At 30.7% G+C, this 18,827-nt stretch overlaps 1 protein-coding gene across 1 annotated transcript; it reads right to left on the bottom strand.

The window, feature by feature from the left end:
- Positions 1-2,354: 2,354 nt before the first annotated feature.
- LOC126839705 (uncharacterized) lies at positions 2,355-4,117 on the bottom strand. The gene is made up of 3 exons (XM_050575126.1): positions 3,932-4,117; positions 3,562-3,712; positions 2,355-2,713 (listed from the first exon to the last, which is right to left on the bottom strand). The coding sequence occupies exons 1-3, from the start codon at positions 4,061-4,063 to the stop codon at positions 2,454-2,456; spliced, it is 543 nt and encodes a 180-aa protein (XP_050431083.1). The 5' UTR covers positions 4,064-4,117; the 3' UTR covers positions 2,355-2,453.
- Positions 4,118-18,827: the final 14,710 nt, after the last annotated feature.

Raw genomic sequence — 18,827 nt, 5'->3', positions numbered from 1 at the left:
CTTAATAACTGACAATGTTATTTTTATAGGAGTTTACCATTGCACTTTCATCCCTATGCCACACTGCACTCTGTCTTTTGCACTGTATCCCGGCTGGCTATTGTGTCGCTTCAACAACAAGGAAATAAATTTCAAAAAGTTTGTATTTAGCTTGGCCGTCTATAGAGTTATGTCGCAAGTACCGCAACATTGGCTTTCAAAAATATATCATTCTCTTCAGGAAAAGTTGAGATTTAAACGCGAAAAACAATATCGGGCACATGACCCCCCATACCAGCCTTAACTGTAACAGGATTTATGAAAACGTGTTAGTTTATTTGAATTTTGACGTTCCAATAATTTACATTCATTGAAATTGTAACTTTAAACATATATATTACACAACACTATCATTGTTTTTGAGTTATTGTATTCGTTTACGGTTACAGGTGTGCCGAAATTTGGATTTTAGGGAAACCCAAGACTAGGAAAACTTTTTTGTACCAACGTGCCGGCTTCGAGTGCGGTTTGTTTCGTTAATCCTGGAAAATGAGTGTCATCCTGATCACCCTGTATATGGTGGTCTATCCGTTGACGGCAAATGCGTGGCGACGGTCGAGTTGCAGCCGTCCAAAAGACGAGAACCCTTTGGGAGCCATTACTAGCCGTTTTTGTTTTTCATTACTTTCAAATGGAAATTTATGTGGCGACCGCTAAAATGCATACATGGGGACCGAGTAGAGGGTAAACGCACACGGGATATGGAGCGGATATAACTGTACTTGTGTGTGTGTGTGTGAGCAGACCGTTCGCAGGTCCCAACAAACAATTTTAAAAGACGGCCCACGTAAGCCGGTATCGCCACGATGAAATTCCTCGTTCGGTAAAACCCACAACGATCGAATTAATTGATCTTTACGCGTAATGTGTATCAAAAACGATGTATGCGATGCGAATTTGAGAGTGTATCGTTTTCAGAATAAAATGTTTACACGATGTTTTCATTATGTAAGCTCAGAACGTGATTGTTGTAAATTGATTTTACTTGGTTGTGATCGAGTCGATCAGTTTATTAAATTAGCCAGGACTTTCAAGGAAAGTCTACAAAGAAATTTCCGAAGGGATAGGTTATGTCGTTAACTGTGAGAACGAAGAAAGAAGATTATAGGCTTCCTCAGACACAATCCAACTTCACCGGCTAGATTGTTGTAGAAAAGCAGAGCAGTAGAATATTTATGTTTGCATGAAAATGCATGTTTTTTTGGGTTTTAGCCGTAATTTTAGGATCTTTAAGTTAAACATTTGTCAAGAGCTAGAACTCATATGTATTTATAACATATTAAACGAAGAAAAAATTCGGGACAACAATTATTCTTTAATTGCCGGAAAACTGTTTTTTACGCAGATTTTGTAAATTCTTACATAAATACCTTAAATCTTAAACTATTTTTATCAAATGATTACAACATTTTTATGGAAATCTACTCGGTATTCAGAATGTTTTGATACCGAATACCATTTTAAGGTTTTAATTTAATTTTTTTTTAACTTCATTAACAGTGTACAAGATGTAAGAAACGAAAAACATAGAGTTATTTTGTTCTGTTTGCATCGTCGTGTACCCGAACGCCGAACGTCATGTTGTCGCACGCTCTTATCTGCTCCGAAATTAAATTAGTTGATACAATAGATTGTATATTGTTTCACATAATCTTAATTTTAAATTTCTTCTTTAAATTACTTGAATACTTGGTTTCAAGTTTTCAAGCAATCAAGTAACCAAGCGTACAAGTAAAAAATGATCAATTAACCAAATTATGAAGCAATCGAGTAAGCATAATCACCTACTTGATTACTTGTATGTTTTCAACTTGAAACCAAGCACTCAAGAAATCTAATGAGCAAATAAGCTAAAATGAATTTGATACAAATTTTTTTAAGATTTTAGGTGTTTTTGTTCAAATATAGGCAATTTTCAAAAACACAGTTTTCCGTAAATTAAATAAAAACTGTAGTGCCGAATTTGTTTTCCGTTTAATATGTTATGAATACATATGAGTTCAAACTACTGACAAATTTTTAACTTAAAGGTCTTAAAATTACGGCTAAAAAAACTAAAAAACTTGAACCCCATTTAGGGAGGTGGGAAATGGGTTTAATTTAAATTTGATACAACTGACGTGTGCGGGCATACGAAATAAATATTCCATATAAATTTCAACTCGATCCGACTTTTTTTCTCGAAATTATAGCCAGTAAAAGTTCTAACTTAAAAATTCGTACGGTTTTTGACATTTTCACGTCTTAGCTCTGGCACATAACCGAAAAAAGCGAAACGAAAAAAGGTTCACGAAAAAAGCGTTACCACACGGAGATGGAACGGAATATCATTTATTATATAATTGAATTGCAAACAAATGAAACGTGTATTATGGTTTATTAATAAAACAGTTTTGTTTTATTTAAAAATAAATTTAAGATTTATTTTCCGCTTTTACATCTTTTTCAAATAATCCAGCGAGTTTTTCTATAGCCGCTATAATATTTTCTGCGTTTCCAAAAAAAGCTTGGTCTATCACTAATTGAGTATACTCATTTTTATTATCATAAGTTCTAGTTTTTGTTGCCTGAATGAATGCTTTTCGTCCTTCTTCGAAATTGCCTTCTTTCATCAAGTTTCTTGCCGCAATAACTTCTTCTCTATATGTTGGGACCAAATTTTTTAATCGGAACTCTGTTTAGTGGACACAAATAATATTTTAAAAACTTGTCTAATACTGTATAGGAAATAAGTAAATCAATTATTTATAAAAAAGTAAATATTAAGAGTGGGGCCGTACTTATCAATTCGAGGTATCGTTTTTTTATGTCAAGCATTAAACAAAAATTACATGTTTCATAAAATACGTGATTGATTTACTTATTTCAGTAAGATCTGACTAGTGTTTTTATTAAACTTAATTAAACTTTCAATTTTTTGAAACAGCTCTTTTTATATAAATTTCTACTAAGCTACAGACATTTACAAGTTAAGAGTTTTGGAAATTATTGTATCCGAAATAGACAAAATCACTTTAAAAAAATAATTGACGTCTTCTGTAGATATATGAGAATATAATAAAACAACTATAATGTTAGAATAATTATTGTGTTTGTTTTGATTAAAAACATATTCACGACATGCTTCTGAATACATTATATATTTTATTTTATATCTAGTTTTAATGGATGTACTCAAAATCTACTAGTTATTGCTATCTGTCATACTTTCAGACTCTGAATTTCCATGTATATACTTTCTGTAATAATTTCAGAATATAATTTCTACAACTATTCAAAAAAAGTAAATTTGTTTAAAATTCTTATAAAACTAATACCATTAGTAATATTGTGTACTCTCTCGGTTAGGTTTTTCCAAATACAACAAAGAGTCAAATGAATTTATGTTTACCCTATAAGGTACAAAACCCCATTATAAAAGCAGTGGTCTCTATGGAATAAAAATCAGATAATTTGAGGTGCCCTTATTTTTCCTACGCTTATTAGATAAATATAAAAATAAATACCGTTTTTAATACTCACGGTTGATGAAACCGTCATCTATTAAACCTACTCCTAAATCACATTGAAGAATGTGTTTTGGGAGATTTCTTAAAGAGAAGGGTTTGTCTTCTTTCACAGCTCGTGGACTAACGCAAAACACGGTTTTCTTTAATGCCTTGATGGGAGAAGACTGAAAGACGCACATAATATTATTAATATTAATAGTCTCATAGTGTTTCTGTTGACTGCCATCAAATAAAAGTTGCTTATAAGGTATAACAGTTTTGCAGCCTCAGTAAACATAGATAAAAAAAAAATTGTTGCAAGCTTATAGAGGCTCTGGGAATAACTGGTTACTAGTCATTTTCCTGTGTATTAAATAAATACCAAATAGTTTGTATGTATTTACATTTATGAAATATTTCGATAGAGATCCGACCAAGGCTCTTGGACTATTGGGTGGTGTCTTTTCCGGTGTATTACCACCATCTGTTGACACGGTCAAAGCATTGAATGAATTCTGAAAGACAAATATTAACATAATATTAAAATTAGTAGTATCATTAAGTTCTTGTCGACTGTCATTATACACCAGTTGTCTTGAAGGATAACAGTTTTTAAAACCAATTTTTCACTATACCTAAGATACATTTGCTTACGTTAAATACAGGCATTGTAAACAAACCGTAACAAACGACAGCTGTCGGGATTACTATAAGCTATTAATATCATAAGAAGTCATATAGTTTACCAAAAAAATGTGTATAGATTTTACACTAAATTATTTACCCTTAAAATTCATATGCAGACAACACAATGCTATAAATCTACATATTATTACGTTACTAAATGTTGTTTTTGTAGTATAAATAGTTTAAGAAAAACTCTTTATATATACAGGATGATCCACTTATCGTGAACCACTCAATATCTCACTGGGTTTAATTAATAATTGCATTTTTTTTTCCCCAAAATGTTTTTATATAATGTGATCTCAATTTTTCCCAATTTTTTTTTTTTGGTTTTACCCCCCTCTCAAATTAGTTTTTTCAATAGCAACTCTTGACTTTCAAATGGGATGATAGGTTTTTTTTTTAAAGTTATGGTTCAAAACTAAAAAATAAAATATTTGGTCAAAAAAAATGTTAATTAGCTTAATGCATTGGTAAGTTATTAATATTTAAAGATTTTAAATTGGAGCCTTTTCGGTAGATTAATTCTCGTTACCAACGACGATGGGGCTCACTTTTTTAGTACAGTTCAAATCAAACGGCACAATAGGGAATTTCAAAAAAAATATTTAGTATTTACAGTCAACGTATGCCAATGATATGTGCATCATACTATTTCTGTATTAATGTATTTGTTTTATTATTTGAAAGACATCTAAAGAGAACCAATAAACAATAGTAAATCATTTAATTTATTTTACTCTTGCGGCATGATTATCGTTCCCTTTTTGTACTTTAAGGCCCCTGGATCCCGACCATTTTTAAGGAGTTTTGTATAGGCAATATTTAAGAAAAAAGTGATTTTATTAAATTTCGAACATGTTAATTAATTTATCGGTTAATTTATATGAGCTTCACGGTATTATTTTTAATTTAAATAATTTTGTCTATGAGTAAAAGCCATTTTAGTTTATATAATAGTACATTTATTGTCCATCGCACAGGCTGAACCAGTGATCCGATAAGTAATCTAAAAACAGATTTGAATTCGTCATGAAGTTTACTTGAGATCGGTCAGCGTACTTTTTTGATATCTTATTCCTTCTACGCATAAAACACGTTTGAACATTTTATAAAATTTTAATTTTAAAATCAAATTTGGAAAGGGTTTAAATTAAAAATTGAAAAAAGTGCTTTGACCGATCTCAAGTAAACTTCATGAAAAATTCATATCTGTTTTTAGATTGCTTATCGGATCAATGGTTCAGCCTGTGCGATGGACAAAAAATTATGTGTTTTTGCTGAAAAAAACGGTCGGTATCCAGGGGCCTTAATATGGCTTAAAGATTGAAAATATTACCAAAAAAATGTATAGCAACCTATTTTGTAATTAATTAATTACAATCTATTGATCAGTCATCAGTACCTACCTAAATATTAACTTTTTTTGTAAGCGTTGTTGTGTTGAAAATTTTTATTTTAAATTATAATTCCCCATTCACAAATATTTGTGCCTAACATTTCAATTTTTTTCTTTTTCTTTAATAATCTATTTTAAATAATAGAAGATTTATGTTATTCACCAAAATAATATTCCTAGAACTGTATATACAATAGTTACTAACTCTGTTCATAATTTAATATATCAGATTGAGGAACATGTTGAACAGCTTGTACAGTCGATTTAATTAAACAGTACAACAAAAATAGATTTCTAATAACTTACTTTAAGTTTGACAATTTTTAGCATTTTCTTGATTGTTTTAAGAGGTAATATTTAATTTAGTTTAACATGATTTGACCTTACCTGGTATTATGATTTTATCGTTAATGACAAATTTGGTCTTGCAGTTTTAAATAAGTAACATAAGATATTGTCTCTTAAACAGTTTAAGACAGTGTTTATATTGTTTTAAACTAATAATATGTAATTTAAGTAAATAGATACTTAATGGTTTGACAAGGAAATCTCGAACAAAAATTAGTCTCTAAAATTACAATACTTTTAGAGACTAATTTTTGTTCTTGGTTTTGTTTAATGAAATCATGCCTTAAGAGTTATTATGTTTTTATTACTATTTTTTTTTTTATTATTTAGCATATACTAGTCTTATAAATGTTTAGGTGATGTTCATACGACCTTTTTTACCTATAAATATTATTTTATTTTCACAATGTTGAAGAATAAAAATAAAGCACGGTAAATTTTTAGTAGAATTATAAAGTTATTAGTTTTTTGAGTGCTTGGTTTAAATTTTTTTTATAATCATTTCTTTTTTGGTATCAGGAAATACCTTCCGGAATTCCGACACAATCTTTAACAGGTATGGATTTCATCCTCATTCTTTGTTATTATTGAACTATACTGTACTAAGCAAAAGCTAACGTTTGTTTTACCAAAAACCACGAATTAAGATAATTTATTAATTCATACTTAAAAGTAACACTGATCCTCGACGATTTCATCTAAATTTATAAAATCTACATTTTTTTCGTCAATTATTTGCCCTTGTAATACAATAATCAAGTTAAAATAGGGAAACTGCATGTCTTTTAAACAAAAAACTTCTTCTCGTTGTAGGTAATGAGTAGGATCGGATTAGAAACTTCAAAGTTGGCCTAACCAGTCAATATCTCACTGGGTTTAATTAATAATTTAATTTTTTTTATAATGTTTTTTACAATATGATCTCAATTTTTCACATTTGTATTTATAAAATTTCTACTTATTTAAATTAATCAACATTTTTTCGATTTCATAAAAGATTTTTAATCTTATTTTTTGTTGTTTTTACCCCCTTCAAACTTAGGTTTTTTTATAGCAACTTTTGAAACTTAAATGGTAACGTATATATTTTTTTACCTTTTTAAATTGATAATAATGTACTTATGATTTTGACTGGTTGATAACCAGTTTCGGACAACTATTTTTAAAGTTATAAGAGTTTAAAAGTTAGGATGGGAGGTGAAGTGCGGTTGGGAAATGCGTGTAGATAAAAATAATACTATACTCTACTTTTCATCCTGCCCTAAACTTGAAACTTCAATAACTTCAAAAATAGTTATCCGAAACTAGTTATCGACCAGTCAACATTTTTAGCACATTATTTTCAATATAAAAAAGTAATAAAATATATACGTTACCATTTAAAGTTCTTAAGTTCATACGGTTTTGACATATAAGGGATGGGGTTATATTTTTCAAAAATATATAAAATTTGTCTCAATTAATAACTATAAAATTATAAAAAAAATAATTAAAAAAGTCTTATATCTTTTAAGTTATTGACTGGCCCATAGTTAACCAATCATCCAGTATACAAACAAAAGAAAAGCCTATATCATGGTAAAACCAATACCTTTGTCGCTTTGCACCGAAGCTAAAATCACCCTGTATTCTTATAATTTTATTTATAGAAATTTAAATAATTTAAAAATCCTTATTTTTATACTATTGCCGAGAGGCTAAACTAAACAGAGACAAATATATTTTAATTTGTAGACATTTTTATACAGTTGTTGTAGGTAGTTGCCTTTATTTTAATGAATATATGATAAGCAGCATATCAACTAGAACATACAGGGTTGAGTTAAATTTTTTTATGAGTAATAGTAGTTCTTTAGACAACAAATTCAGGTATGTATCTAACATATTTTGTTCCAAGTTGGGGATTTGATTTTGATGATAGTGGATACTTTAGTCCAAGTGGGTAGCTGGTATTAACACGACATTCTACACCTTTAATACAGAAATATTTGCCGAAGCCGGTCCTTCTATTAAAAACATGTTATTTTAAGTTTTCATAATCAAAAATTAGGCATGCTTAAAAAAAAAATTGAACTCAGCGAAGATAATATTATAAGTGGTTTTATCACTTTTATTAATAATAATTCCTGTAGACCTGTGACTTCTCCGTCCCACTATGCTTTGATCCCATTACGCCTCAACCCCACTATACTGGCTTTTTTGGTAAAACCACTTAAAAGCAAACGCTTTGATATTAATTTGTAAACATTGCACCTCACTTTAATACTTTCTTACTATGCTGGTTTATACTGTACTTGGTTTAGACTTAAATTATTTGAAAATACTAATTACTGATTCGCATCGAAGCGTTTATTTGAAATTAATTTGATCACTTGCATTTGTAATAATTTTTATAAACCTGTGGGCTGTGACCGTCCCGCCCCCAACCCTAAAACACTGGCTTTTTTATAGTTAATTTTTTTTAAAAATGTAAATGGTCCTCTACAAAAAAAAAAAAACTTACCATAAACCTATTAAACAATTAAGAATTTTACAATACTTTAGAATGTATTAATAGTATTCCATATAATTTACTTCTTAATATCTAAAGCCATTCTCTACAATGATAACGATCAAAAGAGTACTCTAATTTCACACGACATTTGTGTAGACGATGATGACAACAGAAAATGATAGTTACTTTTTCGTTTCTCATACCTGGTTCTGTGTAAATGGAGTTCAGTATTCAAAAAAAGTTACAGTGTATATAGACATAAAATAAGACCACATCATTGTAAAATCAATAGCATTGCTGCTCCGCATCGAAGATAAAATGTTTTGAATTTAAATTTTTTCAAAAATCTCATTAACCAATCGATTTTAAATTATCCAACGACAATCCATCCACACGATAATGCAATGAGTATTATCAATACTACAAGTTGATTGGTTAACTTAACTATGATCAAGTCATTATCTTAGAAGATTTACAACACTTAATTAAATTATTCTTTACCACATCGGTACAATTAATTTCATGTCGCTATTGTAAAATATGAATCATTATTTCGTCATACACAACAAAAATAAAGTGCAAACAAACAAGGTAATTTCAGTCTTTTTAAATATATAAAACAATAATAAAAGTAAAAAATTTGAAATTATATAAAACTCGTAAAAAATCAAAATTCCCAACAAATGTATTTAAAATCGTGATCAAAACTGTTTATTATGAAATACATTTAAATAATTAACAATTTTGCAGGTATATATTTTGTGCGATACAAAAAAAAGTTGTACATAATGAAAATAGTTTTCTGTAATATAATATGTATTTATTATTCATACAAATAGTTAATGTAAATATAATATTAAATATAATGCTGAGCTAACAGAAATTAAGATTCTATGTTATCAAGAAATATCTTTTTGTGACTGTCCGGCCAATATTGATATACGCCAATCAAAATATTTGTTGCGTAGAATGTAAAATCTCCTTGTGCAGAAGTAAGTGTGCAATTATCATAAGTGTCAACACTTGCAAATTTAATAAATTTATGTGATTCATGTTCTTGAAGCAGTGAAGTTCTGAATAACCCAGTTAAATAGCATTTTTCAAGATTACTGAAGTTATAATCTAAAAAAAAAAATTTAATAATAAATGTACCTACTAAGCAACTCAGTCGACTGTATGGGATGATGACGATAACATTGCTGCCGAAATACGTATATGCCATAACGTATTATTTTTATGGTAAAGGGCGTATTTATTATTTTAGCTTATAAGTAACTAGTTTTCTTTATACTAGGCATACCTATTACATTAGTATAGGAAAAAAAATAATACCATGTACATGGTGTCCATATTGTAATGTTTACAGCAATGTTACCCAAAATCAATACATTTTATTCCAATTCATTGATTTATCATAGGTATTCATAAAAGAAAAAGCGGTTCTGGGTTCTAAATATCAACGTTTAAAAGCTTATGCAAAGACAATCAAGATTAAATTTAACTATTTTTAAACTTTTTACATATATTTACTTTTAGCAAAATCTATTAAGTATTTAATATGTGTTTTAATCATATATCTTCTTGTACAACTATCAACTTTCAAATCAGCTTTGCTTATTTCTTTCACTGTAAAAATAATTAAAATGCGGTATAGCAAACAAATTTAAAAAAAATTAAGTGCCATTTAGGTTGTTTGTAAAAACACGATCCTATTTTTAATCTCAAGGCTACTAACGACTATCAAATAAATGCTTCAGTACCTAGGGTTTCAGCAGCAGGCACCGACTTAATAGCTGTAACAAAAATTTTGAATAATCATCCAGTTAGTGTACAATTTATAAGTTTATCCCTTATTTATATAAGGCACTTCAAAACTAAGACTACTTAGACTATCTTTATTTTACAAAAACGATTTGAGTTTTGTCACAAAAGACCGTTAAAACTTTAAGCAAAAAATATACAGCTTTATTACTTTGAACTTAAATTCAAGTTTTATGGTTTTTATTTACATATAGAACTTTGTAATAATTACATGATAATTATTATCAATTTTATGAATTGGCTGATTAAAATATTGTTAATTTTATATTTACCAGCAAGGCTCTTGACTATTGCATTTTGGACAATATGCTCATATTCTATGCATTCTATAATTCAAAATAAAATACATTTTAATAATTAACATATATTATTACGATAGACATAAAAATGTATATAGATATTTTCCTAATTTTTTCAGATTTGTTGACATCCCTTAATCCTATGTGTTTGCAAGATATAGGAATTTACATGTTTTTAGTTAGAAGTATGAAAAGATAATTCTTAGCAAGGAACACAGACGAATCTAATAATGAATATTCGATAAGTTTATACTATTGAAATTTGCATAAGACTACTGGTAGTAAGATCAGTTTAGAAGCTGTGTAAATTTGTATATATTTCTATAAAGTTTTACGTGCAAACAGGGAGACTAAAGAGAAAAATAAATACCCAACGTGAAATTTTACAAGGAACCAATATAAGGACCACCCTAATATAGATAATAATATATACCGAGTGTCCAATTTTAAAATACTAATCGATTATCCTCGTAAATTACTATTTCGCTCAAAAAGTTGGTCATTATAGACTTTTAGATTTCAAAAAAGGACTTTAAACATTTTTTTTAAAATGATCCAAAATTCAAAATAGCTGACTTATGGTCATAAAAACTTTTTTTTTAAATAGAAACAGTGTATTTTTTGTTTACCAAAATAAAGATCTCTTAAAAACTGGTGTTGGAAAAATTTTTCGATAAAATCTATAGTATCCATCTCGTTTCTCAAGCTATTTATAGTTTTATTATTTTAAGTAAACGCATGTGGTATGTGTGGTATCTATGGTAAAATACTGTAATCTTGTTATTTGTATCTTTATCTTTATTGTTATAATTATCTTTACTATTGTCTTTACCACCGTCGTTAACATTACTGCTATTATTATCATAATCAATATCCTCTTGTCTGTGTACCAAAAAAAGGGTTTTTAGTCATTAAATACTGCGGTAGTAACGGACCACAAATAACTAATCGTTGTCGATGTCACACACACGCATAAATTTTTCTCACATACCACGGTTACTACACATAAATGCTTACCATAGATACCACACGCATTGAATTAAAATTATAACTTAAGAAATGAGATGTAACTCATAAACTATGAATTTTATCGAACAATTTTTCCTACACAAGTTGTTAGTTTTTAGGAGAACATTTTTTAGTAAACAAATAATACCCTTTAAAAAAAAAAACATGATTGTAATTATTTTTCGGCCATTTTAAATAATAAACCAATTTTTGACTGCATTAGTATTTTTTGAAGATTATGGGTTAGTGTTTTAAAATAGGATATCAGGTATACATCGATAAATGTTAAATAATGTTTATAATATGCTCATATTTTAACTTTAAGAATCTTTTATTAAATCGAAAAAATATTGATTAATAAAAAAGGTAGAATTTTTATAAATACAAATTTCCAATGTAAATCTATTAAAAATACAAAGTAATTCATATAATAAATTTATTTTCAAGCTAGGGGTTTGATATTTTAGGAATTTTTTCTTTAAATAGGCTACTATTAAATAAAAATTAATCTGTTAGAAAAACCAAACAAAAATTAACAGTCTTATACACAGCCACACACACACATATGTATATGTATAAATCATATTTATATAATGCCTTTGCGTAAATTTTAATTAATATAATTATGATCTTTATATTACTTTCTATATTTTCGGCCGCAGGGGTTGCCTGAACTGAAATTAAAAAAAAAAGGTTTACAAAAGTTATTAATTTAGCGTATTACCAGAGTAATTCTTAGCAAAACGAATAGCATTTTTATCGAATATTTATAGAAATCCGAGTAAAATCTAATATTGAATATCGACAACTTATTATATTATATTATATAATTATATCAAGTATTTGACTTTGACATTTTATGTCTTTACGTTGGCACACAACCGAAAAAATCGACAGCGTTACCAAAAAACTTAACGAAAATGTATGCTTATATTTCCTTCTATATCCTTAATCCTTAGATATATATAATTAAAATAAATTTATGATTACCTCCTTCAAGATTTAGAACTGGAATTTGATTTTGACTAGTGTCTGTAATAAAAGTTATAATAATAATACAGTCAATAAAATTTCTAACTTTAAAAAAAAAATTACTTAAACGTTTAGCAACATTAATCGATTTGTGTAACGTATATCAATTTCTTGTTAAACCCTACGAGATATTGAGTGGTTCACGATAAGTGAACCACCCTGTATATCGATATATGTTTAATAATGTTTATAATATGCTCATATTTTAACTCAAAGAATCTTTTATTAAATCGACAAAATGTTGATTAATTAAAAAAGTAGAATTTGTATAAATACAAATTTCCAATGTAAATGTAATAAAAATACAAATTAATTAATATAATATATTTATTTTCAAGCTAGGGGTTGGATATTTTAGCAATTTTTTATATCAATAGGCTACTATTAAATAAAAAGGTAATCTGTTAGAAAAACAAAACAAATATTAACAGTCTAATACACAGCATCACATACAAATATACATATATATATGTGTAAATCATATTTATATGTTTATGGTTATAAAAGTTTTTAATTTAGCGTATTATTAGAGTAATTCTTTGTAAAGTGAACACCATTTTTATTATACATTTATAGAAATCAAACTAGAATCTAATATTGAATATCGACTACATATTATATTATGTATAGTTATATCAAGAATTTGATTTTGACACTTTATGTATAACTTTAAACAAAGTTATTAAAAATAATTAGTAGTAAAAATTGTTTTTCATTTCTTATTAAACCCTATGAGATATTAAGTGGTACACAATAAGTTCATCACCGTGTATATTCTTATATCCTTATATAAAATTAAAATATATTTATGATTACCATCATCGGGCGCATTAAGATTTAGATCTGGAGTTTTATATTGACTAGAGCCTGTAATAAAATTTATAATAATAATACAGTCAATAAAATTTCTAATTAAAAAAAAATTTGAATTAAACGCTTAGCAACATTGGTAGAAACGTGTAACCTAATCTTAGTCCCTATAGAGAACAGCATTGACTTGAAATATTTATGAAGTGCAAAATATACCCTCTCCGCCTTATGTAAGCGACTCATAACTTCGAGACTCCAGTCATTGTTGTTAGTGATAGTCGATCCTAGATACTTAAACTGTTTGACCTTTTTAAAATGTAAAAATACTTTAAACTTAACTAAAAATTGACCTTTTATTACTGAATTCATGTTAATTACGTAATGAATTTTGAACTTAAGTTTTGGAAATTGAAACAACTGTACTCCACGCTAAAAATGTCTACAATTTAGAAGTGCTTATTTTTTACCAAAAATTAAATAATTTAAATAGCTTTTTGAGAATATTTGGTCAAATTACTTGAAACACGTTGAAGAACCAGTAATAAAAAAACATGTTTAACTTCAATTTTTCACCAGGTCACTTTTTTAATGCACAGACCAAATTTAAATGTAAGCCCATTAAAATTTCGAAAATAGATTTTTTTGCGCCACCCTAACATGTATGTTAAATTATTATAATATGCCTTTGCGTAAACTACCTATAATAAATATGATAATGAAAAAATACATTACTAGATATTTTTTCGACCTTAAAAGCTGCTTGATCTGAAATTTAAAAAAAAATAACCTAATAAATATCAATTAATATAATAGAAAGACTTCCATAATTGGTAATAAAAAATATTACCCGGTACAGTCAACATATAAACAAAATCCTCTGAAATTGTAATAACATACGTAGATTATTAACTAAAACTGGATTATTTTATATTTTAAATATAAATTAGGAAATGAAAATCAAAGTGGAAATGTGCTTGTTTCTACATTGTATAAAAAAGAGTGCAGGCTTTTTTTTAATCGCTTGAGGGTATTTTATTTGAACAATTAAAACAGTTTAGATAAATACAAATCAAAGATGTATACATACTCGTAAATTCGAGTAATTATATACATATATATATATATATATATATATATATATATGAATTGCAAAATTTCGTACAAGTCGTCGCTTGTGTATGATCTAGTTAATTTATGTTAAAAAAATTAACACTTTTTGTTATTAGCAAAAACATAATTAATGCTATAATATTTATTAAACACAACGCATAAATTCGGCACTCTAGACTTTTCTCATTCGATAAACAAAACACAGCCGAGTGGAGATTTTATAATAAAATAGATGCACTGAAGCAGATGTGTCGAGTAGAATAAAATACAATAATTAGCTAAGTTTGACTATTATTTTTTTTATTTTATAATTATAATTACCTATAGAAAATTGTCTATTTTCTTCGAAAATTCTTTTTATTACAATCGGGATACCTTCTGGAATTAATACAAAATAGTTTGAGCTATAAATAAATAATCAAATGAATTTTTTGTTGCATTATTTATTTTTCATGCATTATGATCACAGTTTTTCACATTCTATGATCCCTTTACCAAAAAATTGAATCATTCTATAACCAGTTTAAATCAGCGTAAGTTCAAGGCGTTTCCGTTGAGTCTCCGCGGTTGGGCATTCGAAGAGTATGTGCTCCGCTGTTTCATCAGGTGCATCGCATGTGCAACACGGATGGTCTAAAAGTCCCAGTGAGTAGAGTTTAGCTTTGAAATTTCCGTGACCAGTGAGAAATTGTACAACATGATACCTCAAGTAGAGGAGGCAAGATAACCTTCGGGCAACGTTTGGAAAGAATGTGTATGTCCATCTACCAGTTGCACAGATATCCCATTTCGCTTGTCATTTATCACAGAGAGCGAACCATAATTCCTGTAGAATCCTAGCCTTGTCAGCAGAATCTGGGCAGAAAGACACAGTTATACAGGTGCTTCATATTACTTCTGTCAGTGCCCTATTCAATGCCGTACGTCGCTCTGAGTCTAGTGAAGAGTTTCAGGTTTTTGGTCTTCATATCAGCTAAAGGTTTGTTGTACAAAAAATTAGTCTCGACTGTGACGCCAAGATATTTGGCATGACCAACGGACCTTGTCCTGCCTGCTCTAAATTTAATAGTGGAGCCTGGAACCAACAATCCTTTAAGCAATACCGAAATGGACTTCTGTGTGGAGAAGCTAAGTCCTCTTGTAAGACCACATTGGTAAACTATTTTGAGTACACTTCCTCCATTCCGTCAACAATAAGACGACGGGTACTTCCGGCTTTCAAAATGGCTGTCATCCGCGTAAGATTGAATTATTGCGTGCATGGGAAACTCAGTAAGGAGGAGATCTTCGATGGTGATTGACCATAGAGCCTTGTGGACATCCTTGTGTTAAAATCGCCGTTTTTCTCACGGCACTGAGCGTAATGGTCGCTGTGCGATTTACTCATGGTGAGTTCCCTAATATTCGCAGAGCAACCGAGCCTATTCATGTCAGACAGTAAGGTAGACCATTTCAGGTTGTCGAAGGCACCCGAGATGTCGAGAAACGCACCGAGTACCTACATATTTTCTCCAGAACCATTGGCCGATAGGTGTAAGGCATCAATGACGTGAGAGGTCGAGCGCCCTTTTTTGAAACTGTATTGAAGGCCGCTTATGTGCGGTTCGATTTCAGCGTTGATGCGATCACAAATTGTAAATTCAATACATTTAGAGAGCGCTAGGAGTAGGCTGATAGGCCTGTACGATTTCGGGAGACTGGAATCTTTTTCTATCCCTTTTTTAATCACTACCACATCCGCTTTATTCCATGTCTGAGAGAATGTATTAGACTCGAAGCAATCATTAGCAATTTTGAGTTGATGCGTACCAATGTGTGGCCACGCCATATGCGTCATTCTACCGGTGACATGATCGAGACCCGGGGCCTTGGTGGGCGCAGTCCGCCACAGTGGAACTTTTAGATCATGTAGACTACAAGAGAGTTCCCTGATTACACCCTGAACTGGGTATAAGGAGTCGATCATGGGTTCATGCAGTATTAACGTGTCCAAAAGAAGTTGGACCGTCTCATCCAAAGTAGCGGTGAAGGAGCGGTCAGGTCTCTGTTGGGTATGGAGCACTGGAGCTCTCTAGAGCCATTCTTCACCCATCTATATACCTTGATCCAGGGAGCTGTACCGTTCTCAGTACAGTATTTTCACCAAGATGCCACTTTTGCTTATCGCAATTCTTTGGTATATCCGTTTCTCTGAGCGTTGTATCTCCTGTTGAGGTCTTCCGTTCCCTCGCAGTGGGCTGCTCTCGCGGCCTTGGAAGCTCAGTGCGCCTCTTCCGCAGTTCCTTGTTCCACCACGGTGAAGACGGCTTCGTCGTGCGATTATCCTTTTGACGGCTAATTTAGTGGTAGCTACATTGGAGTCACAGAGTACCTCCGCCCGAAGATGTATCACTCCATGGTCAAGAATCTACCTGTTGTCAACAAGGCGCTCAACTAAAGATTAAGTTAACTTAGTGTGGTCTATTTTACCCGTCTCGATCCTCCTTCGTCGATAAACGGCGTCTATTGTTGCGAGGGATAGATCAAGTCGTATAATCCTGTGATCAATGGACGTTTCATTGGCCATAACACACCAACTAGTGATGTGATTCGCCAGTCTTCACGACGTTAGTGCAACATCGATGTTCGATGCACGCATCCAGTCGGTAGTTTGGCTTAATCGTACGTTCGCTATATGTATATCGAAGCAGTCGATAAGGGCCTCCAGCAGACTTCCTATATCATCAGTCACGCGGCTGAACCACCGTTCGGAGAAAGCGTTGGCATCTAGGGCGATCAGATATTCCCCTTATATATTCTCTATAATACTTCTCAGGGCCGTCACATGATCAATGGTGGGTACGTTGAACTTAAAGTAGCCTGAAATTATCGTCAGCCGGAAATCCGTGTTGTCCAGAGCTACCCCGTGAAGTACTCGGTTGTCAAGTCGTCTCTCACGAATATGTTGATGGCTGGATTTAGGACCACTATAGCCGACCCGAATATTACCCTGTTGTTTCCAGCTGTAGACACGATGTACACCACTAAAACTACTACCCACGGAAGTAAAAATCGTTCGAATGTCCCCAAATTTGGTAAGCGGGCCAAGTTAGACCACCCGAAGGTGGTTACAGAGCTTGAAGGTTTTAGGCCCAAAACTTAGGGAAGTCCCTTGGAAGGGATCGTAGACCCCTAGGATGGTGGCGTACCAGCTAGGGTACTCCTAACCGAAATAGTCAACGTCTCAACCAATTCTCTAAGTCCATTTGCCACAGAATTATGGCGTTTACGAAAAACCGAAAATTGGGGGGGGGGAAGGTCAATATTAGTATGTTAGGTGCCTAAGTGCCCCTAAGAGGTGGCCGCAGGTTCAGGGTCTCTAGGTTCAAGGCAAATATGCTAGCATGGTTTTAGTCCTCCGGGGGGTGGGGTAACGACGAAAAATTGTCAGAGCTCGAGAACGAACTTATGCTATAACCGGTATAATCGTATGTTCTTTTTAAATAAAATAATTGCCGCAAGAACAAACGTGACCGAACGGGAGACCACCGCTTGCCGTTTAGATATAACACTGTAGGAAAAGACAAAACACGTTTTCTTACCATTTTGCTGCCATACTCGTATACTTGTTAACTTAAATTTGCAGTTAATGAAAAAATGTACGGAGGACCAGCTCGAATCGACACCGATCTTCTTGCGCACAATATTTATTTTTAAATTAACAATTTACGTAAAAAACGGGTCACAGTTGACGAAGTTAAAAGCCAAAAAATTGGGAGCTCGCGTAAATACATGTGCTCTTGACTGATGTGGAAATGGTTCCCAGAGATAATTTAACAGTAATTTTTAATCCATGAATTACATTTTAATATAACAAATATTTGTATATATTGTCAAAGTATTTAATTATATATACATTACCCCAAATATTATCAGCTTGCCTGATTAGTTCGTCTGTAATTTGAAATTTAAAACATGCATAACAACAAGATTAATTATTTAAAAAACTTTAGTTAGTAATTAAAGTTATTTCGTATGAAAGGAATGTGTTACTTACTGGTAATGACAACTTCCATCTTATAATTATCTACCAATAAAAGTTAAATATGTAATTCGATTTTAAATTTACTCGTTTTGGAACGTGTAAAAAAAAATAATCACCTATAGTTTCTGCCAATATATTTGCAAAGGCAAAAGAAAACAAAACACAGTAAAGTTTCATTGTTAGCTGCAAATAATAATAACATAAAAGTCGCTTACATCAAACTGACACGCTACGACAATTAATTATTATTTCCGATAATTGGTGTCGT

The sequence above is a fragment of the Adelges cooleyi genome, unplaced genomic scaffold (assembly GCF_023614345.1).
Source record: "Adelges cooleyi isolate 19-005CV unplaced genomic scaffold, UGA_ACOO_1.1 ACOO_flye_CR_arks_rails_tigmint_CR_PRNA_307, whole genome shotgun sequence".
Taxonomy (NCBI): domain Eukaryota; kingdom Metazoa; phylum Arthropoda; class Insecta; order Hemiptera; family Adelgidae; genus Adelges; species Adelges cooleyi.
The sequence above is the reverse complement of the archived record's forward strand: the minus strand, read 5'-3'. Positions and strand labels throughout refer to the sequence as shown.

Excerpts from the sequence above, each read along its gene's own strand:
- LOC126839705 (XM_050575126.1), bottom strand. The coding sequence starts at position 4,063 with ATGTTAATATTTGTCTTTCAGAATTCATTCAATGCTTTGACCGTGTCA. Across the intron at positions 3,713-3,931 it reads TATCGAAATATTTCATAAAT|TCTTCTCCCATCAAGGCATT; the intron begins GTAAATACATAC and ends TGCGTCTTTCAG. Across the intron at positions 2,714-3,561 it reads AGATGACGGTTTCATCAACC|AGTTCCGATTAAAAAATTTG; the intron begins GTGAGTATTAAA and ends TCCACTAAACAG.